The sequence below is a fragment of the Poecilia mexicana genome, unplaced genomic scaffold (genome assembly GCF_051168715.1).
Source record: "Poecilia mexicana isolate PSO_F unplaced genomic scaffold, ASM5116871v1 scaffold_15, whole genome shotgun sequence".
Lineage (NCBI taxonomy): Eukaryota > Metazoa > Chordata > Actinopteri > Cyprinodontiformes > Poeciliidae > Poecilia > Poecilia mexicana.
In genome coordinates this window covers 10,179,713-10,204,286 of record NW_028263384.1, presented here as the reverse complement: position 1 = coordinate 10,204,286, position 24,574 = coordinate 10,179,713, and the positions used below count along the sequence as shown (strand labels likewise).

Below are 24,574 nucleotides of genomic sequence, written 5' to 3'. Positions count from 1 at the left end.
TGTTTTTAAGAATGAGTATTATCAACCACGTGTGCATGTGCAAAGAAAAAAAGGGAACACTGACAATAATAATAAATCAGTAAATTGTATGTGTTTTCTACTTTGATATTAAAAAGAACTTCTAAAAAAAAAAAGTCTGGGAAAGTTTTACGTTACTATATCAATCCTGCAGAATTTGCTGAGTCAGCAAAAAGATTCGGACCCTGACGAGTACAAACGTCTCAACACCGAGAAAGAGCAACATCTGAAACGCATCCAGCAGCTCACGGAGGAAAACTCTCGACTTAAAGCTGAGTTGAACAAGTAAGAGACTTTTTTCTCTCTCTCTTTTGTGAGGAAACATTGTTACCGAAATGTTGACTTTTGTGGATGGCGCCACTTATTTTTCTCCAACCTGGCTAATATCTTCTTCTCCTTGTCGCTGCGCAGGTTAAATAACATGACAACGTCACTCCAGGGACAAATGCAGAACCTGCGTGAAGGTATGAGTAAAGCAAACGATGACAGAACTGTGCTGAGGAAGGACCTGGAGACTAAAAACCAGGAAATCCAAGAAAAGGTGCGAACCATCACCCAGGTGAAGAAAATCGGGCGGCGCTACAAGATGCAATATGATGAACTAAAGGTGCAACATGACAAGGTAAGGGTTTCTCTCTGCCTCGGTTAAAACACTTAGGAGAAAATGCATAGTTGATTGAATCAATAACAATAAAAAAAAAAATTACCTACTGATAAAAACCTTAGCCAAATTATTTTATAACAAGATAATTAAAAGGTTTTATTGCCTTCCTGAGCTGATAGGAATGATTTATATTAGGAGAAAAGATTATATGATGCTCTGCTGTGAGGGAGCATTTGCTCCAACACAAATATTCCTCAAACAGACAAAATGATTACAGGGTTGCCATTTTAAATTGCCTTCAGCATCTTAAATTAGCGATTAGTGTATCTGGTAAACCGTTACTCAGTTGCAGAACAAGGCCAACATTTCCAGTCTGATTTATCCTTCCTCCATTTGTTATTGAGTATACTGACTTTGCAGTGCTCTGATCAGCCTTTCTTGTTTTTGTAAAACATATTGCTCTCTCTATTGCTTTTGCAAACTGAATGAACAGAACAAACAAGTAAACTTCATTATTAAACTATTTACTGATACTAAAAATAGCCAATCCTCTTCACTGTGCCACTACAACTGATTTCTCTCTCCATCTCTGCTGATATCTCTGTTTACGACCTGCAGCTCGTTGCTGAGGCCGCTGCAGGCCCATCCCAAGACGTCGAGGCACATCAGGCTTCAGCTCAAGAGCTGCAGAGCGTAAAAGATTCCCTGAATCAGGCAGAGACCAGAACCAAAGAACTGGAGGGACAGCTGGAGAACACCAACAAGGTGGAACATCACAAGTGTCAAGAATGAAATTTCTAAGACTCATTTTGACTTTAAGGCTTTTCTGATGTTTAGATTAATAAATTGTTTTGTGACCCTTCAGGTGGTCACAGAGCGGGAGACTGAGCTGCGTAACGTCCAGGAACAGTCGTCCAGGATGCAGACAGAGCTGAACCGCCTGAGGCAGGAGCTGCAGGAGAAAACGACGCAGGAGGAGGGTCTGAGACAGCAGATGGCCGAAAAGGACGAGAAAACACGAAAGGCGCTTCTGGTTGCCAGACAGAAGATCAGCCATGTCACCGGTGAGAGGATTTTCTCATATTGCAACATGTAGCGTCCAACAAAAACGTAAGAATTGCCAAATCATAAACAAGATTCAGACGGGTGCTTGAAATCCTTGAATTTCAATTAGGTGTTCTCAGGAATTGGAAAGTTCTTGATATTCAGACTGTGCAGTTTTCTAATAAAGTGCAACCCAACATTTGATTAAAAGCCTAAATTTACAGTTGAAACAAGATATTTAAAGATAATAAAAAAGACATGTACAGATTTTTTATCACAGTTTAAAGTTAAATAAAACCAATTTTATTCTTGTTTTTGTTCAGCTAGACTCACCAAAACTATTTTTATTTGCTAAATACCAGAAAGAGATTTTTTTTTTTTACTTTTTTGTACCAGTCAGGTATGAGAGGGATATTTAAAAACATAAAACTTTGTTTTTATCTCCAAAATGTGATGCTTGAAAACTTACCTATAGAGATGCCTGAATTTTACTCTGGGAAAAGTGTACAAATCAAAATAAAATGTTGTTTGTTTCCAGTATTGCCATATTAATTGCCTTTAAATGCTTTGCTTCCAGCCACCAAAGAGCAGCTGCAGCGCGAGAACGAGGAGCTGAAGCAGCAGCGTGAGGAGCTGGAGGTGCGAGTGAGCGCTCTCAGGTCTAATTATGAGGGCCGTCTCAGCCGACAGGAGCGGGAGCTCAGAGACCTGAGGGGTCAGCAGGAGAGACAGGAGCAGAGAGACGAGCCCCCCGAGGCGGGGCCAAGCAAGGTGAACCACCTCCACCACATCTCCATAGCACTCACACTGGAAAATAGCAGAAATCTTCAAAGATTAGAAACCACGACAGCCTCACTTTGCATAGCAACCTAACCTGTATTTTTCAGATATATGTGAAAAATGTATCTTTGTTTGTTGGATTTGTGAAATTTCTGTCCAAGTCTTTTGCGCTCTCTAAACAAATGTTTCTTTTCTCATTTTAGACTCAAGAGCAACAAAGGACGACAGAACAGAGGCAGATCAGTCTGAAGACGACCCCAGCTGCAGACAGGGGCAGGTAAGTGTTAAAATTAATCCTCAAATTTCCGCTGACGTCATTCTACAGAATGAAGATGTTTATTTTCATTCGTAAATATTAGAAAATAAATTTTTTTCTACAATTACGGTTTATACAGGTGCTTAAAATCCTTGAAAATGCTTCAATTACAGTTGGATGTTTTCAATATTTGGAAAGGGCTCGATTTCTCTATTAAGTGTTTGATTGTCAAACTGCACAGTTTTATAATGCAGTGTAATTTAACGATTGAGCGTTAAAAACCCAACTTAGAAAAAAAAGAAGCTACAGTTGAGACCAGATATTTTTATGCACCTAATAAAAAGACAAACACATTTTTTTCAAACTATTTGAAGTTAAATCAGACCAAATTTTAGATCAGTTAGCATTAAACAAAATTATTCCTATTTGCTACATGCCAGAAAACTTAGAGAGAAATTTGTTTTAGAAATTTTTTGCAAAACAAAAGGATTTAATAGAAAAACTGAATATTTTGATGGTTTTGATGCTGTAACTCTTGGAACACCTTCATACCAGTTTCCCTATCAGGACATCTTGATGCATCTGTAAAATGTTCATTCAAGCCATCATTTTTATTTTTCATCTTCAGCACAAGCGCCTCTGAGCCGCCGACCGCCAACATTAAGCCGACACCTGTGGTTGCCACGGCCAGTAAGCAACCGGTCAACCCCGGCAACAAACCGACACCCCGGGCAAGCATCAGACCGATGATAACGCCCGTGCCGCCGCCAACACCCACCGCCACAGTCATGCCCACCACACAGGTGGAGACGCAGGAAGGTCGGTCCGTCTGCAAATACCTTTGATTCAAAAGGAGAAAACGAAGGGCTGCAGCTAACAACTATTCTGATGATTTACTGATTAGTTGGGTAAAAAAGAAATTGGCATGTTCTACAAAGTTTTCACTTAAACTTTAATACAAATTTAGAAATGCACACAAAAATGCAAGCAAACAAATAATTTAATGAATTTTGTGAATAAGTAAATCATTTTATTGAATGAAATTCAATAACAGGATTTCTTTAGTGATTATTTGTAGCTGAAGTAAAGCCCCTTTTTTACTAATAGGAGGATAGCAAAAGGTGCTTCATATGAGGGGGTGGGGGTTTTAGCTAAAACTATGCAATCTGAGGAGTTCTCCGTAAAACAAATTTACCAACAAAGAAAGTTTTTCATTTTAAATTCAAAATATATAAATTTTTTGCCTCAGTTTTGACTTATTTTATTTCAGCAAATGGACTGTTTTTAGAGTCTTCACACTCCAGTTAACGAGTAGATAATTATTATTTCATTGATCGATTAATTATTTTAGCTCTAAAATCTAATTTTCTCCACCTGAACCTCTCCAACAGCCATGCAGTCTACCGAAGCGCCGCCGGTGGAGCATGTGACCGTGTACGGAAACGCCAGCGGCTCCGTTCGCTCCGCCAGTCCCAACGTCCAGACCACCTTGGCGGGCTCCATGCTGACCGTTCAGCAGACGCAGACTCAGGCCACGGCGTTCGTTCAGCCGACGCAGCAGCAGAGCGTCACCCACCCAGAGCCAGACAATCGGGAGCCATCGCCTGTTACGATCGAGGCCACACCCAGTTCGCAGGTGGAATGGCCTTCAACATCCTCCTCCTCTTCCTCATCTGTGTTCGGCACTGGTGAGACATTTGTTCTAAAAAATCATTTCTTTCTGGTATTACTTTCCTCTCAGTTTACCGTTCACCACAAAAGTATTTGCACCCTTTAGAATTACATAAATGTTTCATTTGTTTGAATAAAAGCTAAACTCTGGCTTCAAATATCTCAAAACTTCAAAATACCTTAAAACTCTGCAGCATTTACTGGACTCGCCTCGCCCCATTTATCTTTGCAAAATGCATCAACAGAGTCCAGAGTGAAATAAAACAAGCTGTGAAATCTGACTGATCGGGTGATAAATTGGATTGTATCGATAAATAAAAAATTTTTTGCTGAAAATGTGTTGAATAAATTAAATTTCTCCGCCTTACCTTAATGTGTAAATGATTTTGAACTCTTTTTGCAATGAATTGCATTGAAATGTATATTACATTCATAAAACAAATAAATGGAAAAACACTGCCCCAATCTGGAAAATGAAGATATACACACACATTCAGATTAATTTGAATTCATTTTCATTTCTGCGGGTAAAAAATGTATTGCATTAAATGTATGCATCCTGTTTCTGTACACATCGTATTAATTGGACCTTTACTCCAGTTTCAGCGACACCTGGGACGTTGGGCATGTCCAAGAGACCTCGAGAGGAAGAGGAGAGCAGCGCTGCTGCGTTCACTGAGGTGGAGGCGACCCAGGAGGAACCCAGAGCTCCAGTGGCCAAAAAGCTGCGCATCATCCAGAGGGTGGGACCAGAGGTGAAGAGGAAGAGAGGGGAGGAAGAGGGTTTCAGTTTGACAAAATGGTTATCTGGTAGATTTATCTTTGTGCTTGGAGTCCTTGACTATGCCTGAATTTCAAAGAGGTGATTCCAAGGTTTTGAAAGTGATTCATGTTCAAACTGCACAGTTTTGTAACATTTGATTAAAATCCTAAACTTTATTTACAGTTGAAACCAGATATTTTCAGTCACCTAATAAAAAAACAGACATGTTTTTTTTTTCCTCATTTCCTAAAGTTAAACCAGACCAAACTTTTCTTGTTTTAGATCAGTTACAGTCACCAGTTATTTATATTTGTTAGAGATTTTTTTCCTAACTTTATTTGTTTAAGCATTTAATTTGAGCAGAAAATCCTGAACCTTAAAATGATTTGCTTGGTTTGTTTCAATTTAGTCAATAATTACTATTCCTAATGGCAATCGATGGCGTATTGGTTGTGATCTCAGGAGGAAGCGATGGCTGACGAGAGTGCAGAGGCCGAGGGTGTGGTGCCATCAGAGGATGGAGCAGAACCAAGCCAGGTTTGTATCAGATAATTCTAACTTGTGTTAAAAAAAATTTAATATTTTTATTTAGTACAAATACTGTCATTTAGAAATGCATTAAGGTTATATTTCTATATTTATGTTCACCCTGCAGACAGAGTTTTCAAACCTCGAGGAAGCGGAGGAAGATTCAGCCTCTCAGTCGGTCCCAGCAGAGCCGGCGGTCACCCCAAGTCAGAGTGAAACACCTGACCACCTGCAGCAGGAAGTCATCGTCATACTGACGGACTCTGAAAGCGAGGAGGAGGAGGAGGAAGAGGGAGAAGAGCAGGTAAAGTGCCGATTGAACATTGTTAGTCTCTTTATACGAAATGTCCCCGATTCCTCTCATTGCTGCTTTGTAATGCTACAGGACTATGCAGAGGAGGAGGAGGAAGACGAGGAAGAAGAAGAGGAGGAGGAGGAAGAGGAAGAAGACGAAGAAGATGAGGATGACGATGATGGGGGGATGGAGGAAGAAGGAGAGGAGAGCAACGAAGGAAGCGGTGATGGCAACGAAGTTTATGAAGGAGACGAGACAGAGGTTGGGACACCAGAACATAAATCTCGTTCTCATGAAATGATTCGTCATTAATCGCCCTCCCACGTATTATTTTTCATCCCAACACACTCAGCCTTTCCAGCTCATAGTGTGTTGTTCCAGTGTCTGTTTTTCACTTGACCTTTCTGTCATAATTCTGCACTTTTGTCTAGAATAACTTTTACTCTTTTGTTAGTTGCTCATATTCAGTCGGATGAGTCAGTGTCTCAGAAGTGACATTTAACTCCCCTCTGAAAACAGAGACACACCAATCCGCTTCGTTGTTGTTTCTAATATTGGCTTTCGTACAAAAAGTCGCGTTTTTGCGCCAGAATTACTTCAGTCTTCCTCCAGACTCTGAATAAAGGCTCAGAAGAGACGGCGCCTCCTACATGACAAGTAAAGAACAAGGATTCAGTATTTTTAGGACAAGTTGACGCTTCAGTTGCACACATGTAATTATTGGTGAATTTCTTCTGATTGGAAACGATAAAAATATTTTGAAGTGACAGAGAATCTGTGAAGGGAGCTGAAGATTAGGGTGATGACAAAGAGGCCTTTCTACCTCAAAGATTTAAAGCTCATCACAAAGGGAATTTTTTTTTTGTTTTATTTTGTTTTTTTTTTTGTTTGTTTGTTTTTTGTTTTGCAAAGAGCTTTCAGAAGACGCTTGTTGTGAAGTGGCTCTATATAAATAAATTAAAACTCCACTGGAAGCAAAAAAAGCCAGTCAAAAATTACGAGAAGAGCTTAATTTCTGTTATGCTGTTATGTCATGATGTTTAGATTAAATGTATTTTTATTTCTACTGCTTTTACATAGTTTGTTTCTGATATAATAGGAGACAGGTGTGTCTCTAACGATGATAAACTTCTCGATTAAATGAAAAAATTCATTTATATAACATAATAAAGTGTCAGTTTACAACAAAGTCGTCTCAAGGCACTGCACAAAAAGAATCGATAACATCTATTCTGTCAAGTTTAATTTGTATTCAAATTAGTAAAAAGTTTTCTATCCATGGAAATCCAGTTGATTGCATCAAGCCATTAACTTTGCAGCAATAAGCATTGAAAGTATTTTTTTCTAGCTCTTGTGCAATATTATAAAAATAAAAAACAAGGTTTAACTAATTTGACAGTAAAAATATCCAAAAAGCTGTCAGCATCTCCAAATCCTGCGTACTTCATAGTCAGAAAGCACAAAATGACAACTTTGTTCAACCTTCCTGTTATCTGAAGCATTGCTTTATCTTGCTCTCTTCTGGCCTGATGAAGTTTTAAAATGTATAAATTCCAGCTGATAGTAACATCACAGGATTTCTTGGTGCATTTTTTTTAGTTTGTGTGTTAAAATATTTCTATTTAGTTTTACACATTCATCACCTTTAAGAATGAATAATCCTTGTGAGGATTAAAGACTTGTCGTTTTGATTCCTGGTTAAAGCTTTTTCCACCTACTGAAAGGCATCTTTGTTCAATGCAGTGAGTCGGTAATTTGTGTCTTCTGTTAAGCAATCATGTGCCAACTTCATTCACGTTCACCCATCTTCCTCCCCTGTGTTTTTCCCCTTCCCTTCACTTCATTCAACATTTAATATCCATCATTTTTATTTATTTTTTCGTTTTCCTCGCTTTCTTTCATAATTTTCCTTCGTTCCTGCTCTTCCCAGGGAGCTGATGTCACCGACCCGGGCACTGAGACAGAGGAGAGCTTAGGGGCGTCAGACTCCACCCAGAGGCCCGCCGATTCCCAGACACCAAGCTGTAAGATCCAGGAAACACTGTCGAAAAAAATGAACTGCGTAGATCTGATTCATACTCTCCACCGCCACTTCTAATTAGTTATCGGCCACTTAGCGATGACTGGAAAAGACGTAAGACATCTGCTGGGGAGAAAAGGTGAAGCTGGCCAAAATAAAGCCTCTCCAACACAGGACGGTCGTTATTTTTCAAACTAATGTGGGGATTTTCTCTTACATGTTGACAACGGTCAGATATTCATATTTTTGTGCAAAGTATTGGCTTTGGTAAAAAAAATAAAATAAAATTTCAATATGCCCTGCTTTTTTTATGAGATCTGACCTTAAAGGCAGTCAACTGTAGAAGCAGAAAGCTCAAAAACATTATCACTGACTAAATGTACTCATTATTTTTATTAAAGTTTTTACAATTTAAGAATTTTCCTCCTTTGGATTAGTACGGAAAGATAAAATGGCCTAGTGGAAAATAATTTGATTCCCTCTTCTTATGCTTGTTTTTCCCAAATTACGTGCATTCCTTTAGCCCTCCATCTTTTCATCTGTCCATTCTACCTCTCCAGTTGGTGTTTATTACACACTTCTATAATTAAAGCCTGACACTCATAGTGAACTTTTATATTTGCATTTTAAAACATTAACTACAAATTGTATGAAAAACTGGAAGATTAAGTCTTGGAAAAATGCTCAGAAACGCTAAAATCTGATTAGATTTTTACATTATTTAATAACTATGTAAAATAAAGAAGTAATTAATTTGAGAATACTCCAAGAAACAAAATCTAGTTAAGTTGGAAAAAAACAAACAAAAAATGTTTTTAGGTTTGCTACAGATTTTTTAAAAATCTTTCAGTATAGATACATAATATATAATCCATATTTGTAAAAAACCAAAATCTACAAATACTTGAGTCCCTGTTTTAAAACACTAATAATAATTTAATTGGCCCTACTGGCTGATATCTGCAGTCTTCCTTATCTCTGCTCTACAGCCAATCAGCTTCAAGGAAACGAATGCCGCTCTTGGATTGGCTTCTTTGTAGGTGCCGATTCAGGAGCTTACAAGCATTTGGAAACTGTTTCAACTTTCCAAGCTGATGTTTTAAATATTTTACATATGTTTCAGATATATTCTGTGAAAAAAAAATCCACCGGAGGTCCACTGTACCATTTCTGTTTTTTTCTTTTAAGTTTGCTACTTTCAGCACCATATATTATATTTTTTACCTTATTTTAAACATGATTAGCAGTTTAAAACTTTCATTGAATGTTAGCAGCTTGTTTTAATTCCATATGAAATGTTTCAGTTGAGGGAAGCCCATTGGAGGCCTTGTCAACAGAACAGCCAATCACAAGTTCCGGAGCACGTATGCCCCAGTCGCCGCGGCGACCCGTGCAGCAGCTTCTGCCCCAACTCAACATCCATCCCGCTCAGTCTTCAGAACTGGGACCATCTGCTCAGGTTCGCACACTGCGAGCGTCTCTCTAGAAGATCTGTTGGGTGTTTTTGTTTCTCCTCTAACCGGTTTTGTGTCTCCAACAGCGAATCCGTCGCCAGTCAGTGGGCCGACTCAATCCTGGCATGGCAAGCAGTGCGGTAAGTCACTTTTCATTTTATTAGACGTGCACCAAATAGGCCTGTCACAATAACTAATTTTATTAGACAATAAATTGTCCCTGTAATTATTTTTTTTATTTAAGACCACTTTTAAATATATTGATAATGGTATAATAATCAATATAGAGATAATAATCTCAAAGACCAATAAACTGTAATTTTGTAAAGAACTCTGAATGTTAGAACTGAGATATTTTAAACATTTAAAATAAAACATGATAAAAAAAATTCAATTAAATGGAAATAAAAACACACAACCAAAACCATAAATAAAATAGATTATGAAGTCTCCATAAACAAAATTGTCCTTCAAAAAATATTAATTGTCAGAATAGAAATTATCAAGCTCATTTTAATTTATCATGAAATTAATTTCTTCTTGCAATAAACAGGCAGGCTTAGCATCAAATACACTTTGTTCTCCTATTTCCAGTTTTTGTCGCTAAATGTATTTTTAGTGCCATTCAAAATATTTTCTAGCTATCCTGCTATTATTTACATAAGAGGTGATTAGGCTGCCACTAATGAATATTTTAGTAATTGATTCACCTATTGCTTGTTCTGACAATCATATGAAGTCTGGAGTCAAAAGTTTAGCTCTTTCTCGCTTTCTCGCAGCTGAAATAAATCAAACATGTTGTGGAAAATGCAGTTTCCTTTTTAAAAGTTTTCTACATCTCTGTGCTTCCCTGGACTTCATTTCAAAATACTGACTCTGCAGCTAACCAGTGGAGAGTCATCGAATCACAAATCTGCTACCCTGATAACACATTATAATGGTGCTTTCACTGATCAGGAAATATATTTTGAGTGTTCAGGCATTTTTAATTGGCTTAAACATGATTAGGCTCGGGCTGCACAGTGGCGCAGTTGTTAGAGCTGTTGCCTTGCAACAAGAAGGTCCTGGGCTCAATTCCCAGCCCCGGTCCCTCTGCATGGAGTTTGCATGTTCTCCCTGTGCATGCATGGGTTTACTCCGGGTACTCCGGTTTCCTCCCACAGTCCAAAAACATGACTGTCAGGTCAATTGGTTTCTCTAAATTGTCCCTAGGTGTGAGTGTGTGTATGCATGGTTGTGTGTCTCTGTGTTGCCCTGTGACAGACTGGCAACCTGTCCAGGGTGTACCCCACCTCTCGCCTGGAATGTTAGCTGGAGATGGGCACCAGCACCCCCCTCATCCCACCAAGGGACAAGGGTGCAAAGAATGGATGATTAGGCTCTGGTCACCAACTGATAACGTTGTTATTGTTGTAAATTTGTTGTTTTTGTGTGATTATCAGCATTAAATTGTATTTTTCTCGCTCTGCAGCAGCATTTCTTTGAAGACGACGACAGGATGGTTCCCAGCATTCCCAGTCTGGTTCCCCCTCGCTCAGAAGGCTTTGACCAGGCTATCCAGTACGTCTCGAAAAGCTGTAGAATATACATCTGTTGCAACTAACAATTAATTGAATATTTGACTATTCTGACAAATAATCGGATACAAAAAATTGGCACATTCTGCAGATTTTTCATTTAACCCATTAAGCCTTTTTTAGACAATGTTACCAAGGCAGTAAAATAGGCAAATAAATAATCCTGTTCTTTTTTTTAAATAAGAAAAACTTTTTATGACATAAAATGCAATAACAGTCTGTTAGTGAATGCTTGATAATTTTCAGCTTCAGTTTTAGTTCATTTTGTTTCATCTGGTTTTCAGCTTCAGTTTTAGTTCATTTTGTTTCATCTTGTTCGTCAGTTCTCCTCAGGTTGCTGGAGTCCCTCGCTTCAGGTTTGGTCTTTCAGAAGACGTGCCTCAGACCAGCTCCTCCTCTCACTCTGACCTCGGCCAGCTCGCCTCGCAAGGAGGTGATCCATCACACGTTTAAAAATAAATTACACATAAAATGGTGATTTAATACAACAAAGCAATAAGAACGGGATCTTCTTTCTTTTTTAATGGTGAAATGATACTTTTCTCCAGGTCTTGGGATGTATGAAAGTCCTCTGTTCTTGGCGACTCATGAGGAAGAGTCAGGAGGCCGCAGCGTTCCCACCACTCCACTGCAAGCTGCAGCTCCAGGTACCGGTCACTCAGTCTGACACAAAGACCTTTTTCATAAATACAACCAACCGTTTCAGATTCTGGAGTCTCTACCGTTTGTAAAGATAAAGTTTCCTTTTATCTCCAGTAACTGTCTTCTCGGAGGCTGCACAGTCTGACACGACGGAGCACGCCTCGCAGTCGGTTCCCATGGTGAGCACGTCCACGCCGGGCCTGGTGCTGCCAGGAACCGCCGGGGCCGGGGAGCAGAGAGAGATCTTCCTGGAGCCAGACACGGAGAGGTGATTATCTCTCAAGTTTTTTTCTTCACGGTTTCCACATCTTAGAGTTCTAATTTGATAAACTACATTAAGAGTTTTAAAAATTCCTTTTCTTTTCACACTATGACCTTATCAACTTTACTTATGTTTTGCGTCTATCTTTGGCTTTTTTTGTTTCTTTGTTTGTTTGTTTGTATTTATGGATGCATTCAGTCGCTCCACGTCTCGTCTTGTTTGTTTTGTTTTGTGCAACCAAACAACAAGACCCACAATGCAGAGCAGCAGGAAACAGATTAATTCTGTAAACACTAAAACTGTGCCACTTGGGTAGAACATATTTACAAAAGTTTTTTAAAATACACATTGTATATACATTTATGCATGCATTTATATTTTGTAGATATTCTTTGTACAGTGTTTAATTATTGCTCTGAGGATCTTGTTTTTTCAGCAAATGGCCTTTTTTTGTCTGTTTACTCCAGTTAATGATTAATCAATTATTAAATTAGTTCACAATTATTTCAATAGTCGGTTCATCATAATTAATCCAACAAATTGTTTCTACTCTGATATAAAACATTGGTAAAACCTAGAAGTGCATCAATTTATCTGCACCAATCTCCTCGGTCGACACTTGCATGTGAAGCCGATCTCATCTCCCTCAGCAAAGGTCTAAAAATCAACCTCTGTCCTCTCCTCCCCTGCTGTGAGAGAGGTTTGACTGATAGACCAGGTCATGACTGCATGTTTGCGGTTAGCAATAGTCACCCCTTTGTTGCCAACTCAGTGTTTTTTGCTATATTTAGCTAAATTTCAGACAGAAATAAAATGGGTATCGGCCAAAATCGGAATCAGCAGGTCAGGTTTTTAAAGATCAGTAATCGGCGATTGGCCAGAAAACTGCACTCAGTGCAACCCTAGTAGAAACAATCTTTAAAAGTTTAAGCTTCCTGGAAAACACAGTAGTGGTGGAAGATTTCCAGCTGTGATCCTATATGTTTATTTTTTTCCAGGCCCAGTGCTGAAGCGTCTCTGGATGCTGTGGTGTCGCAGGGAGACGCGGAGGAGCCGAGCCAGCCATCTGACAAGGCCAACCTTCCCTCCACCAGCCAGGAGCCTTCCTCCAGCTCTGCAGGTAAAGCCTTAAAACTCATCCATGACGGCCGTCTGGGATACCAGGTGAGACCGATGTGATTATAAATGTCTGATCTTTGCAGATACAGTCCCTAAATCCGCTCATCACGGACAGTCCAGACAGCTGCAGCGCTTTCATGACAGCCGTGGAGGTCGGATGAAGAGAGGAGGTAACAACTTTATTGTTCCTGGTGGTTCTAAAGAACTTAGTAAGCTAAAGAAAATGGAAAACAGTCACAGAGTTTTCACAACAGTTAGTCTTTATTGCCCTCTAATTTTCCTTAAAAAAAATTGTATGTTCACACTCTTATTCATGCACAAACAGTGTATTTAATAAAAATGTTGCCTCATTAACCAAAACTGCCAGGAGATGATATGCAGGCACAACATTGACTAATACTTAGTGACTGTACAGAATCTACATCATTGTTGAACTTTGTCTTCCACAGGTCAAACCTTCCCTCCCCGCGGCTTACATGGGAGACGATTTCTGAGATGAAGCACTAATCAGTACTAACTCCTAAATGTAGGCAACACCATTCAACTTTCAGCTCTGCATTCATCCATGTTCTTGTTTCTTGGCTAGATTTTGTTTATTTGAATGTTTTTTTTTAATTCATGTTGATGCTGTGTTTTAATCAGAAAATAAAACTGTTTGAAATTAGCCCGTGCTCCTTTGTTGTTTTATTTTTCCAGTTAGGATTTCTTCGGGCATCTGAAGAAGTTGTCGGTTTTCGGCGACACATTTGCTCTTGGAGCGGCGACAACGGGTTGGCCGTCGTGCATCCTCACATTGTACGCCGTCGCTGTAAAATATTAGGTGTGGCTTGGTCAACATATTCTGTGAACAGATGCATTTCAGCGTATTTTTCCATGCTGGTGGAAGTTTCCATTTGTTAAAGGATGCTTTACACTCCACATTTAACGATCTGTACATCTGCTTAGCATCCCTCATTAAACTCGCTGGATGTAATGTCAAGGTTTTTAATTCCTTTGAAGTTTAGCTTGCTAATACAAACAAAATGGATGGAGAAAAATACATTTGCTGCTTATAGATATTAAAGTTTTGCTTGAAAAATCTGTGCCTATCCAATGATTATCTATGGATATCTAGAAATGAAGCTAAATCTGTCAAAATAATGACAGATTTTGACTGATTAGTTGAGAGCTTAAGGTCTTCAGTGCTGAAGATGACTGACTTGACACTCGATTTAAGATTTTTAAATATTTACAGCTGTTTATATCTTGTCTCGTTGCAGCTAAAAACTATTTTATCGGGATTTTGTAACAGACCCACAAAATCTGAAGATAGATGTGAAGTAAAACCAAAAGAAAAAGTTATTTACAAAATATGCTTGCCTGGGTGAATATTTTCCAAGTTTCTTTAAAAATGTGGAATATGTGTATTAAAGATATTTACATGTAAATTCATGGGATTATAGTTAAGTGATTCCATCTCTAGTCCCGTTGGCAGGTTGATGTTAAAGCACAATAATAAGGGATTAAAACCACAAAATGACACTACAAAATAAGAAATGCATAAAAACTTCAAATGTCTATAATTTCCATGTCATCAATGCTGCTAGTTTTACGATAATCTTTGACCTTCCTTCCATCTAAATGTAAAAAGATTCACCCGTTCTTTGACTAATAGCTTAACCTCTGTCAGACAGGATGGAGAACATCTGAGCATCCATTTTCCACTCACCACACATTATCTATTATATTTAGATCTGGACTTTTCACTGAGCCAATCTAACACATTAAGATGCTTTCATTGCTTTTATTTTATACCACAAAATAAAACGGGTGCATAAAGTTTTCTTCTTCGTGTTGGTCTATCGAAAAAAATCCCAATTTAAATAACGGAAAATGTGAAAAAGTTAAATAATATAAGATGCTGTGTTTCTGACTTACATCTTGAGAAGACGACGTATTTGTACCCCTCTGGGTTTCTGTTGGTTGGCACGGAAACGGCTGCTGTGATGGTGGAGGGGAAGCCTTTCCAGGATCTACGGATGTTTATTGCTGGCTCCAAAACAGAAACTGCAAGTAGGTGGAACATGAGAATTGGTCAGTTCTGCAGTGAGACTGGATCTGAGGTTCAGGTCCATTCTGCTGAGTTAGTGTTAGAAAGGATTATTAATCCCTCTTGGATGCTAGTATCTAAACTTTGCTGCTTCCTTTAGAAATATTTAGTGACTGACCAGTGCATGTGCCAATCAAATGCACAAAAAACACCACAATGCAGGTCAGCAAATCCTCTCATCTCATTGGCTACTTTCTCATGAGTTGAAATCTCCCTAAAATTATGTTATTACTGTTGACGTATTGAGCAATAGGGGAGAAAAAATGTGCTCCAAAAATATTTATTTTTTATCCAGATATTAAAAATATTCTTATTTTGAAGCCTTAATTTGCACCGTACCTGCTTGACGGACCAGTCGAGCGCGAACGGTATAAACAGGCACGTTGGCCGTTCTTCCGCATTTGGGACTGGTGCCAAACTGGTATGAGTATTTCTGAACTGTTCCCCCTATAAAGAAAACAAACAAACAAAAACATTTTTGAAAAATTACAGAGAAAAATATTGAAATGCTTTAGGATAATTTGATTACCTCTCTTGAAGAAGTAAACAGACTCTTTCCTGCTGAGGTACTGCGGCACAGACAGGGCAGCTGTGATGTGGCCCTGCAGCCCGTCAAAGCCCGTTTTCACCACTTTCGGATAACCCGGGTCCAGAGCATCATTTTCGAACCTCCAGTATTTTCCTCCCTGTAAATTTACAACAAACAAGAAAATGTTATAAATGTTCATCAGAGGTACAGTTAAGAAATTTTAAGGCTTCTTGCTCTTCAATTTTGTTGGAAATGGCATCAGAGGAAAGAAGTTCATAACTGTGAAGCAGAATGGAAATTTTATACAGTTTTAAATCTTTTCTTCTTCTTCTTTCATTTAGCATCTCTAAATTTGGGGAATCACAGATGCAAGTCTTTTCTATACCAGTTTAGCACTTATGCTTATTTTTCTTTGCAAAATAGTTCAAACTTAGTCAAATTTTAAACAAAAACGAACCAAAACTTTACATTGTATCATCTGGACTGATTTGATTTAGACCATTTCGTTGTTGCTCTGACTGTATGTTTAGGGTTGTAGGTGAACCTCCACCCCAGTCTCAAGTGTCTTACGCAGTAATCGTTGATTAATAATCGATTAATCGGTAACTGGAGTACGAATTTTAAAAAAAAAATTTGCTGAAAGAACAACACTCTCAGATCAGTAATTAAACTAAAAATGTGCAAACAATATGTATATATTTTGCATCTGAGATAAAATAAACCTTGATCTGTAAATATGTTCTACCCACTACAACTCAAGTTGCATAGTTTTAGCTTCACCTGTTCAAGTTCTGTAAAAATAGAAATATTTTATTAAGCACCTTTTGCTATCCAATCATTAACCAATTAATCTAAAAAATAGTCAAAGAAAAATAGTCCAAAACAGTATTGATAAGTCAAGTTTTTCACATGCTCACATTTTTTAGCTGCAGATGAATCATTTGCTACAAATGATCAAACATGCACTAAAGCAATGTTATTGCATTTCAGGCAATGAAATGTTTGTTTTCTTTAAAAAAAATTAATTGAATTGTTTATTTGTATATTTTAATGTACTTCTAAATGAATCTCTTCGCAGGGTGCTGCTATGAGGCGTCTCACCTTGAAAATGTAGGTTTTGCCCTGACAGTTGCAGCGAGTGAACACGGTGTCGATGGGCGAGGGAACGCCCCACACCGCTGTGATTCCTTTGGGTGAACTCGGCACCAGGTTTCTGTCCAGAACCCAGAAGTAATGGCCTGTAATAATAATAATAATAAATGAAGAAGGTATAACAGCCCTCCATGCAAGCTAAACGAATATTGCATAGTTAATCAATGTGTTTCTTTGTTGAGAACTGATGTGAATATGTGTATGTAAATAAACCGAATTAATCCAAAACTACCTATAAGTAATTTTTCAGCACAATGTAGGAGGGAAATAATTTGCCAATAGAAGAAATTTTAACTGCTAATAAAATGTCTTATTCCACATTATTTCACTTTTAAGCAGTACTTTTTCATCTGTATTAAGGAATTATTGACTTAAAATAAGCTTCCTATGTCGAGCTGAAAAGTTACTTGTGATTTAGTTTTTTTATTTCAAGTGTTTTAAGATATTTGCACTAGAAACGAGTGCAAACAGGATCAGACTTGGTAGGATTTTTGTATTTTTGCGGTGTAAAACCTCTTATTCTTCCAGTTACAGATGAACAGATTCCAGCTTTTCGACACTGACCTCTGAAAACCACCATTGTGCCGTTCCTCAGTGTGGTGATCCCACTGACCGGGCGCCCGCTGCACAGGTTTGTGTCATCGCTGTCATCTGGAGGACAAATGAGCACATTGTTGAAGAAAAAATCAAAACACTGCAGCAGGAAACATGGGTAGTTTTTCTTCATGAATTGCCATTAAATTGAAAGCAGGACGCTATTAGTTTCATATTTTTTGCAGAGTTACATTAAATGCAAAGTATTTTTAAAAGCAAAAAATAAGGAACTTTTAATAAATTCAGCTTAGCTACAGACACTGCTTTGATGCGACTCTGGATTATGAATGTCTAAACTATGGTACAAGTTCCTCTGCTGGGGCCCAGGCTCTCAGTAGAGGTACACAGAGAAGGTAAATTTGAATGATTAACCATAAAGTAGAGCTAATAAGCACTTATAGTCAAAAATATGTTGTTCAAGCACATTGATCTGAATTTTTTCAAATAGGGGTTCAGTTGTGTGCTACGTTTCCTAACCTCTGAAGTCAAATCTTGGAAGTTGGGATCACATAATGGATCAGCTTGTTAAATCATGAACTGACTAAAATCTGAGGTGGATAGAGTAGTCAGAAATTGTTCTCGAGTAAGAGTAGTACTATTTCAACATATTTTTACCCAAAAAGTAGCCATCCAACGAAATTACTTGAGTAAAAAAGTGTTTGGTAAAAAGTCTGAAGTGAGAACCATTCATCCAGTCAAATTTACTCAAATGAGCTAAAAAACTCATTACCCAGGTCAGTTTGGAAAGCTTTTTCCCCTTCCTAAATAAAAGTTTTAAACTTTCGTCCCTAGAGGAAGAATAAAAACCAACAGAGCTCATAAAACCTGCTGCTAGCAGCTCCAATGAATATTTAACACAAATTGGAAACATCCATCTATGCGGCAGAATCACGCCTGTGGAACAAGTTAGTGCTTCTTAAAACATGTCTTCATTGTGTAAAATGTGTTTTTACCTCCTTGGTAATCTTTCAGGTTGTCTGTAATCTGGGTTTGTGGTTCCAGAGGCTTGGACTCAGGTTTAGAGGTGGGTGATGCTTTGGATGGGTCCGGTTTGGAGTCGGGTTCAGCAGTTGTTTCATCTGGATTAACACCGCCACTGGCGCTGTCCGGGGCAGCCGCTGTGGACGAGAGCAACTCGTCTCCAGCTGGGGTGAGAGTGGCATCTGAAACGTCTTGCAGAACATCAGGAGAGCTGGTTGTGATGCTTTCTGGGCTGCTCTCTGTGTTTGGGCTTGAAGTGGTTTCCTCAATAACTGAAGCCAAGGTTGACGAGGCCGAAGTTGTGGTGAGCTGGGAGTTTTCCAGCTCTTCCATTAAGTCCTTTGCATTGGTGTGGCTGACCTCTGGTGTGTCTGAGGGGGAAATCTCTGTCTCGATCGCTGAAGCTCCGGACGAAGCTGTAGGTTCAGTTTGTGGCTCTGAGGTCAATGAAAGGTCGAGGACGCCGCTGTTCGGTTCAGAGGGAACCAGAGGAGTCGTTGTTTGATCCGGGTCGACACTTGTCGGTTCTGTAGGGTCTTGAGATGGGAAAACAATGACAACTTAATAGGACTGTAACTAGTAGTTATTTTAGCTAACCATTATTTTCACAATTAACTAATCAGATTTAAAAAAGTTACCACATTATACACATTTTTCATTCAACCTTTTTTATACGTTAGAAATACATTTTTAAAATCCTTTAAATAATAATATTAATATTTTATTGACTAAAACGCAATAACACAACACTCCTTTAGTGCAGTAGTGTCCAAAGTGTGGCCTGGGGGCCATTTGTGGGCCCTGAAATGATTTTGTTCAGCCCCTGACAAGTAAAGAATGGTAAAAATCTGGCTTACAAAATATAAAGCAACAGATGACCCCAAAAATTTGGAAATTGTTTTTCTTTTTTTTTTACTTTTAAGACAGCAACAGCCTGCAACATTTATATTTTGGATCCTCAATAATACACAGATTTCATAAAAGGTGTGTTTATTGTTACGCAGGTAAAACTAAAAAAACTTATTTAATGAATTTTGTGCCCTGTCAGTAGTTTACATTTACCAGTTTTGGCCCTTAGGACAAAATGTTTTGACACTACAGCAAAAAAAAAACAACTTAAAAATACTTCTAACCTCAACATGTGAAATGCTCAGTACTAGAGTGTAGGGCTGATCCGTTTTTTAGATTAACTAATTAATCTAAAAAGCAAAAGGTGCTTAATTGGACATTTTACTTATTTTTTACATAAATGGTTCTGGTGTAAAACAAAAGATGGATGTGTTTAAATCCACCTTGGGGTCACTGTTAAGTACAGTGTAGGTTCTGTGATGCTGTGGGCCTGATTGTTTCCCAATATCTCTGCATCTGAACACTGAACATCACACACCTGTGCGTCCAGTCGTAACTGCTGCCAAAGTAAAAATGTCATCCACAGGCGTCGGCTCTGTATTGAACTGTGGATCGTCTCTAATCAGAGTCGGTTCAGTCGGGATTTCGTCCAAAGGCTCAACTGGAGTCAGTCCATCACCACTGCTGACCTCTGGGGTTGGAGATGCCTCCGGTTGCACATCTCCGTTGGTGGACAAGTCGTCATTCGGAAAAATCTCAGCAAATATATCTACCAGAGAGATGTTTATACAGACTGTTATTGTTGTGTCTGGAAAAAGTTGTTTGCTAAACTCTTCATGATGTTTCTGCTCACCATCGCCATCGTCAAGATCCATGGGTGGGTACGGTGTCAAACTGTCTGGAGTAAATAAGCTGTCATCTGCAGATGAATTGGAAAAAAATTGGAAAATGATTTAATCAAAATCTTGACAGACATGCCAGGATTTTCCATCTCCACGAAGCAGAAGAGAGAATTTGCTGCAAAAACACAAACATATTTTTGTCTAACTTCTAGTGCAATTATATTTGTACACTTGAAATAAGACAAAATTAACTTACAAGTAACTCTTCAGCAAGATATAGGAGCTTGTTTTAAGCCAATAATTCCTTAGTATATATTTTAAAAACTGCTGGTTCCAATTGCAGATTATCGATTTTACAAACCTACTTATTATACCAGTGGAACTATTACTTTTTCATAAAATAAAACATAAAGCATACTTCTATATCTTGCTGAAAAGTTACTTGTAAGTTAGTTTTGCCTTCGTTCACATACTAAGAATATTTGCATCAGAAATCAGACAAAAATACCAGGTCAGCTTTTGCGTTTTTGCAGTGTATATGAAACAGGGTTTTATTTTTTAAAAATATTATAGATGGGATGTTTGTCAAAACATCCTTATTTATTCCTCAAATTAATTCTGTTTAGTCAAAAAGTTATTTCCCCTGACTTTTATTTATTGGCATACAAGTTATAATTATGCTGCGCTTTACGGTTGGTGGTTACCATAGCAACCACAGTTGCTAAGGGATGCGCTAGCAACTGACAGCTCCTCCACTTTTTCTGTTTCTCTTTATCCAGTTGTTGTTACTTGTTAGGATTTTGCAGTGTTCCTGACTCCTTCAAAAAGGGCAAGGATATGTTATGTAATTATTCTTCAAGTTTAATTCTGCGGTTTCCTTTTATGCGACTGAACGTGAGCCCAGCTTTCCTCCACTCATGAAGACACTGCTGCCCTGTGTTTCCTTTGGCTCCTGAGGCCGACGCTCTTGGCTTGTTCTGCTGGCCCTTCAAAGAAAGCCCCAGGGGCAGAGCTTCAATCGGCTGGATGGGCACATCTCCCTGCTCAGTTTCACTCGGAAATAAAAGTTCAGCTCCGGACATTTACTCACATGGCTTAAAATGTGAGTTTCAGGGCTGTAGCTGGAGAAGCAAAGCGCAAAATGCAGAGGTGGGTAGAAACTAGCTACATTTACTTGAGTAACTTTTTAGGAAATAATACTTTAAAGAGTAGCTTCGTTTTTACTCTTGCTTAAATACATTTTCTAGATACTCTACCCACTGTGAGTAATTTTGCTGAATGAAGAACAAACAACCAATTCATGAAGTACAAACACAGTTACAGCTTAAGCTAACGTAAGCTTTGTTTTTCTAACGTTATTTTCTCCCTGCTGAGCCTTCGGGCACCGGAAATACTTCACCTTATTTTAACATGCAGAATACTTGTATTAACAACTGTAACTATCGTTTTCATAGGTTTTTTTTATGATTTGGATACCTGAATCTGCTATTTTGTAATCATGTTTTTTTATTATTATTATTTATTTAGTCTGTTAAATATAATTTGGACAGAATGTTGCATTTTTGTCTGTCTGATGAAATCATTTAAAAATATTAAATCAGATGTTCTGATCATTCACTAAGTACTTTTAACTAGATTTTTTTTTTTAATTTAGACCTTTTACTTACTTGAAATATGTTTAAGCAGTTCTACTCTTACTTGAGTACAGTTTCATGTACTCTACCCACATCTAGTAAGATGAAAGCAGGAAAAAAAGCAAATAGTGATCTCACCTGCATTGTTTCCTTCACTCAATTCAGGATCCTTTGCCGCAGTTGAATCTGTGCGAATATTTACAAGTAAATTTTAGCTGGAATTCCCATTGAGACACATGCATTTTCCTTAAAGCCTAAATGGATAAAAATGTAGCAAACCTTTTGGTAAAAAAAAATACCTTTGGGATTGTTATGTACATTATCACATGAACTACCCGTCATTGGTCCTGTTGCTCCTCCACTCTTTTCTGCAGTAATTACTGATACAGAAAATACCGTCAAATGCATCAGGGCAGATTAACTGCATGCATTTCAAGATGCTGCTGTACATGCTGCACATGCATTTTAGGTTCATTTTTTTAGATTCATTTCATTAAATTTGTGCATAAGACGTGTTTAAATTGCCAATGTTAGAGTTTCTTGTTGGGTATTCTGTAAAGGAAAAATGTTTCACATGCTGAGAAAAAAAACACAAACACCACTGCTGTATGAGCTGATCAAGGCTTACCATCCACATCGCAGTGATTCTTGAAGTCTGGGCAACACTGTTTGAACTTTGAGCATTCGAAGTCACAGGTGCATCGCCGGCCTCTCTTGAAGGTTTCTCCACAACGGCCCTTGCAGGAGTTTTCTGTTGCATAAAAATCTGAAGCTTAAAACACTACATATCCACACAGTTCCTCTGGAAGATACCAGATACACACAACTGTGCACTGCAGCTGAGAATTAAACTCAGTTCACCATATGAGCATTTTTCTCTATGCTTCTATTTTTTTCCACTATAATCCATGCTATTCAATGGATAAATAAGCTGCACACACCATTGAAGATTAAATTAGTTTTCTGTTAACAATAGTTAAAGAAAAGTGGAAACATGCATTAAATAGATACGAGAATATATATATATATATATATATATATATATATATATATATATATATATATATATATATATATATATATATATATATATATATAAAGAGAAAAGAGAAGTTAAGTTACTTTTAATGTCAGATAGTGAGAAGACTAGTTGTATTTTATAGAGTATATACAGTAAATATGTGGTTTTGACTGTACATAATGTACTTGCTATATATTTATTACAGTTTAAATATTCATTTGACAAATTAATTATTGACCGAGTCGTAGAACTTCAATAGTTTTCTGATACCCTACAGCCTGTGGCACCTGAGCCACAATGGCTTTTAATAACTTTTGGTTAAAAAACTAAATGAATCAGCTAATGTTTCTAAGTTTAAATATAATAATAAATGCAGGTTTTTAACAGTTTTTTACAAAAATGACACTAAAAGTACGAGTAAAATCTTTTTTAAATGTTTTTCTTGTGCTTTTTTAAATTTTTACACCATTTTTCATCCTGCAGAAAAAAGATCCATAGTCTTGCTAAATTGTGTTTATTTTTTAGCTGAAATCCTAAAAATAGGAATAAAATGGTGGTTCTTTAAAAATACCAGACTTTCTCTAAGAAACAGAATTTGAAAAAAAAAAAATATATATATATATATGTTATATATAATTTTCTACACAAGCATCACTCCTGTTTGTGTGCATATGTGTAAAAGCAAATCTTACTTGTGGTGCACTGAGCTTCATAATCATTGCAGCACTCATCATAGGACAGGCAGGTGAAGTCACACTGACACATGTTGCCTCGGTAGTACTCGGCGCCACATCGTCCTCTGCAGCTCGCTGTAGGAAACAGCGCAAACAGGAAAAACTATCAGAAACGAGTTGAGAAATCAGTGTGTGCTGCTGATGTGATCCTCTGGAGCACAGGCTGCCAGAAATCGATTTCTGAAGTTGAGCAACAAAAACAAATGTAGGCACATGTCCTCGCTCCGGTTAATGATCATTAACAAAGCAAACATGGATGAGTAGAAGGGAAGAAAACATTTAACAGATTGCCAGAAAAATTAACAATATATATGGATTTTTTTTTATTTATTTATTTATTTTTTTTGCATAGACTGGTAATTACATATTTTCTTAATGAAATGTGCCAGTTATAGAAGTTATACTCACTCTGAGATGAGATGAATTTCAAAGCACAAACCAGCAAAGTGGCAACCATAAACGTTTTGGAAGACATTATACAGTAAATCTGAAATAAAGCATCAGAAATTAAGATAAAGTTGTCATTTTCAAAATTAAAAGGCAAACTACTACAAACATGGTGTAAACTCACCTTTCCTGAGCTCCTGTCTGCCGAATCGGTGACCTGTGCTCCTTTTATAGAGCCGAGGGAGAGAAAGAGAGACGCCCTGAGTGTCTTGTAATTGGCGAATCTGGTCTAATTAAAAGGCGATGATCTCACAGGGTGTAGGGAGGGTCCTTCAGTCCAGACATTAGGATTTACCACAAACACCTGGAAGCACATCAACACACTTCTGTGCCAGACAGACGGCTGACTTCACACACTTCTGGGCAGAGGAAATAACAGTGGCTGGGGCTTGTTGTTCAGTCAAAACTCAGAACAGGGGAGTTTCTCATCCTGCCAGACCTTCCAGGTCAAAGACCGTCAAACAAACTAGTCATTGCTTTTTTATTTGCTCTATTGTTCTTTGGAATTTTATTCTATTTATTTATTATATATTTAGATCTTCAGAACCTTTAGAACTTAATTTTTTATAATTAACTGGATTTATTATAGTATTAATTAAATTTATTCATTCTTCACACCCAGGATTCAAATTTTCAAACAATTTGCTTTTAGCTATACAACATCTATGA

The 24,574-nt window shown here is 37.8% G+C and overlaps 3 protein-coding genes across 5 annotated transcripts in view; 1 reads left to right on the top strand and 2 right to left on the bottom strand.

Annotated features, from left to right (window-relative positions):
• The window catches only part of LOC148155293 (uncharacterized), a 35,629-nt gene extending 22,255 nt beyond the window's left edge, over nucleotides 1-13,374 (bottom strand). The window contains exon 1 of the mRNA XM_088012798.1: nucleotides 13,286-13,374. The gene's annotated coding sequence lies outside the window, so the exon portion shown is untranslated. The remainder of the gene's footprint in view (nucleotides 1-13,285) is intronic.
• tprb (translocated promoter region b, nuclear basket protein) overlaps nucleotides 1-13,697 on the top strand; it is a 28,665-nt gene extending 14,968 nt beyond the window's left edge. The window contains exons 30-51 of one of the 2 annotated variants that reach the window (XM_088012796.1): nucleotides 173-303; nucleotides 430-640; nucleotides 1,241-1,387; nucleotides 1,488-1,686; nucleotides 2,244-2,437; nucleotides 2,650-2,723; nucleotides 3,331-3,521; nucleotides 4,094-4,390; nucleotides 4,974-5,128; nucleotides 5,599-5,673; nucleotides 5,792-5,968; nucleotides 6,050-6,220; nucleotides 7,890-7,983; nucleotides 9,284-9,438; nucleotides 9,520-9,573; nucleotides 10,908-10,993; nucleotides 11,334-11,443; nucleotides 11,559-11,657; nucleotides 11,767-11,920; nucleotides 12,913-13,034; nucleotides 13,117-13,203; nucleotides 13,483-13,697. In XM_088012796.1, coding sequence (XP_087868922.1) covers nucleotides 173-303; nucleotides 430-640; nucleotides 1,241-1,387; nucleotides 1,488-1,686; nucleotides 2,244-2,437; nucleotides 2,650-2,723; nucleotides 3,331-3,521; nucleotides 4,094-4,390; nucleotides 4,974-5,128; nucleotides 5,599-5,673; nucleotides 5,792-5,968; nucleotides 6,050-6,220; nucleotides 7,890-7,983; nucleotides 9,284-9,438; nucleotides 9,520-9,573; nucleotides 10,908-10,993; nucleotides 11,334-11,443; nucleotides 11,559-11,657; nucleotides 11,767-11,920; nucleotides 12,913-13,034; nucleotides 13,117-13,203; nucleotides 13,483-13,532 — 3,033 coding nt within the window. In that variant the 3' untranslated portion in view covers nucleotides 13,533-13,697. Of the gene's footprint in view, nucleotides 1-172; nucleotides 304-429; nucleotides 641-1,240; nucleotides 1,388-1,487; nucleotides 1,687-2,243; nucleotides 2,438-2,649; nucleotides 2,724-3,330; nucleotides 3,522-4,093; nucleotides 4,391-4,973; nucleotides 5,129-5,598; nucleotides 5,674-5,791; nucleotides 5,969-6,049; nucleotides 6,221-7,889; nucleotides 7,984-9,283; nucleotides 9,439-9,519; nucleotides 9,574-10,904; nucleotides 10,994-11,333; nucleotides 11,444-11,558; nucleotides 11,658-11,766; nucleotides 11,921-12,912; nucleotides 13,035-13,116; nucleotides 13,204-13,482 lie in introns of both variants that reach the window. The other variant, XM_088012795.1, reaches the window with a different exon arrangement.
• prg4b (proteoglycan 4b) lies at nucleotides 13,276-24,274 on the bottom strand. 2 transcript variants are annotated; one of them, XM_015007247.2, is made up of 15 exons: nucleotides 24,030-24,274; nucleotides 23,867-23,945; nucleotides 23,417-23,533; nucleotides 22,332-22,454; nucleotides 22,003-22,083; nucleotides 21,842-21,889; nucleotides 20,081-20,146; nucleotides 19,766-19,996; nucleotides 18,351-18,914; nucleotides 17,368-17,454; nucleotides 16,753-16,889; nucleotides 15,652-15,808; nucleotides 15,462-15,569; nucleotides 14,951-15,079; nucleotides 13,276-13,839 (listed from the first exon to the last, which is right to left on the bottom strand). In XM_015007247.2, exons 2-15 carry the CDS (start codon nucleotides 23,931-23,933, stop codon nucleotides 13,730-13,732), a joined length of 2,025 nt encoding a protein of 674 aa, XP_014862733.2. In that variant the 5' UTR covers nucleotides 23,934-23,945; nucleotides 24,030-24,274; the 3' UTR covers nucleotides 13,276-13,729. The 2 variants fall into 2 exon arrangements, with proteins under 2 accessions (XP_014862733.2, XP_014862731.2); XM_015007245.2 differs by lacking the exon at nucleotides 22,003-22,083.
• Nucleotides 24,275-24,574: the final 300 nt, after the last annotated feature.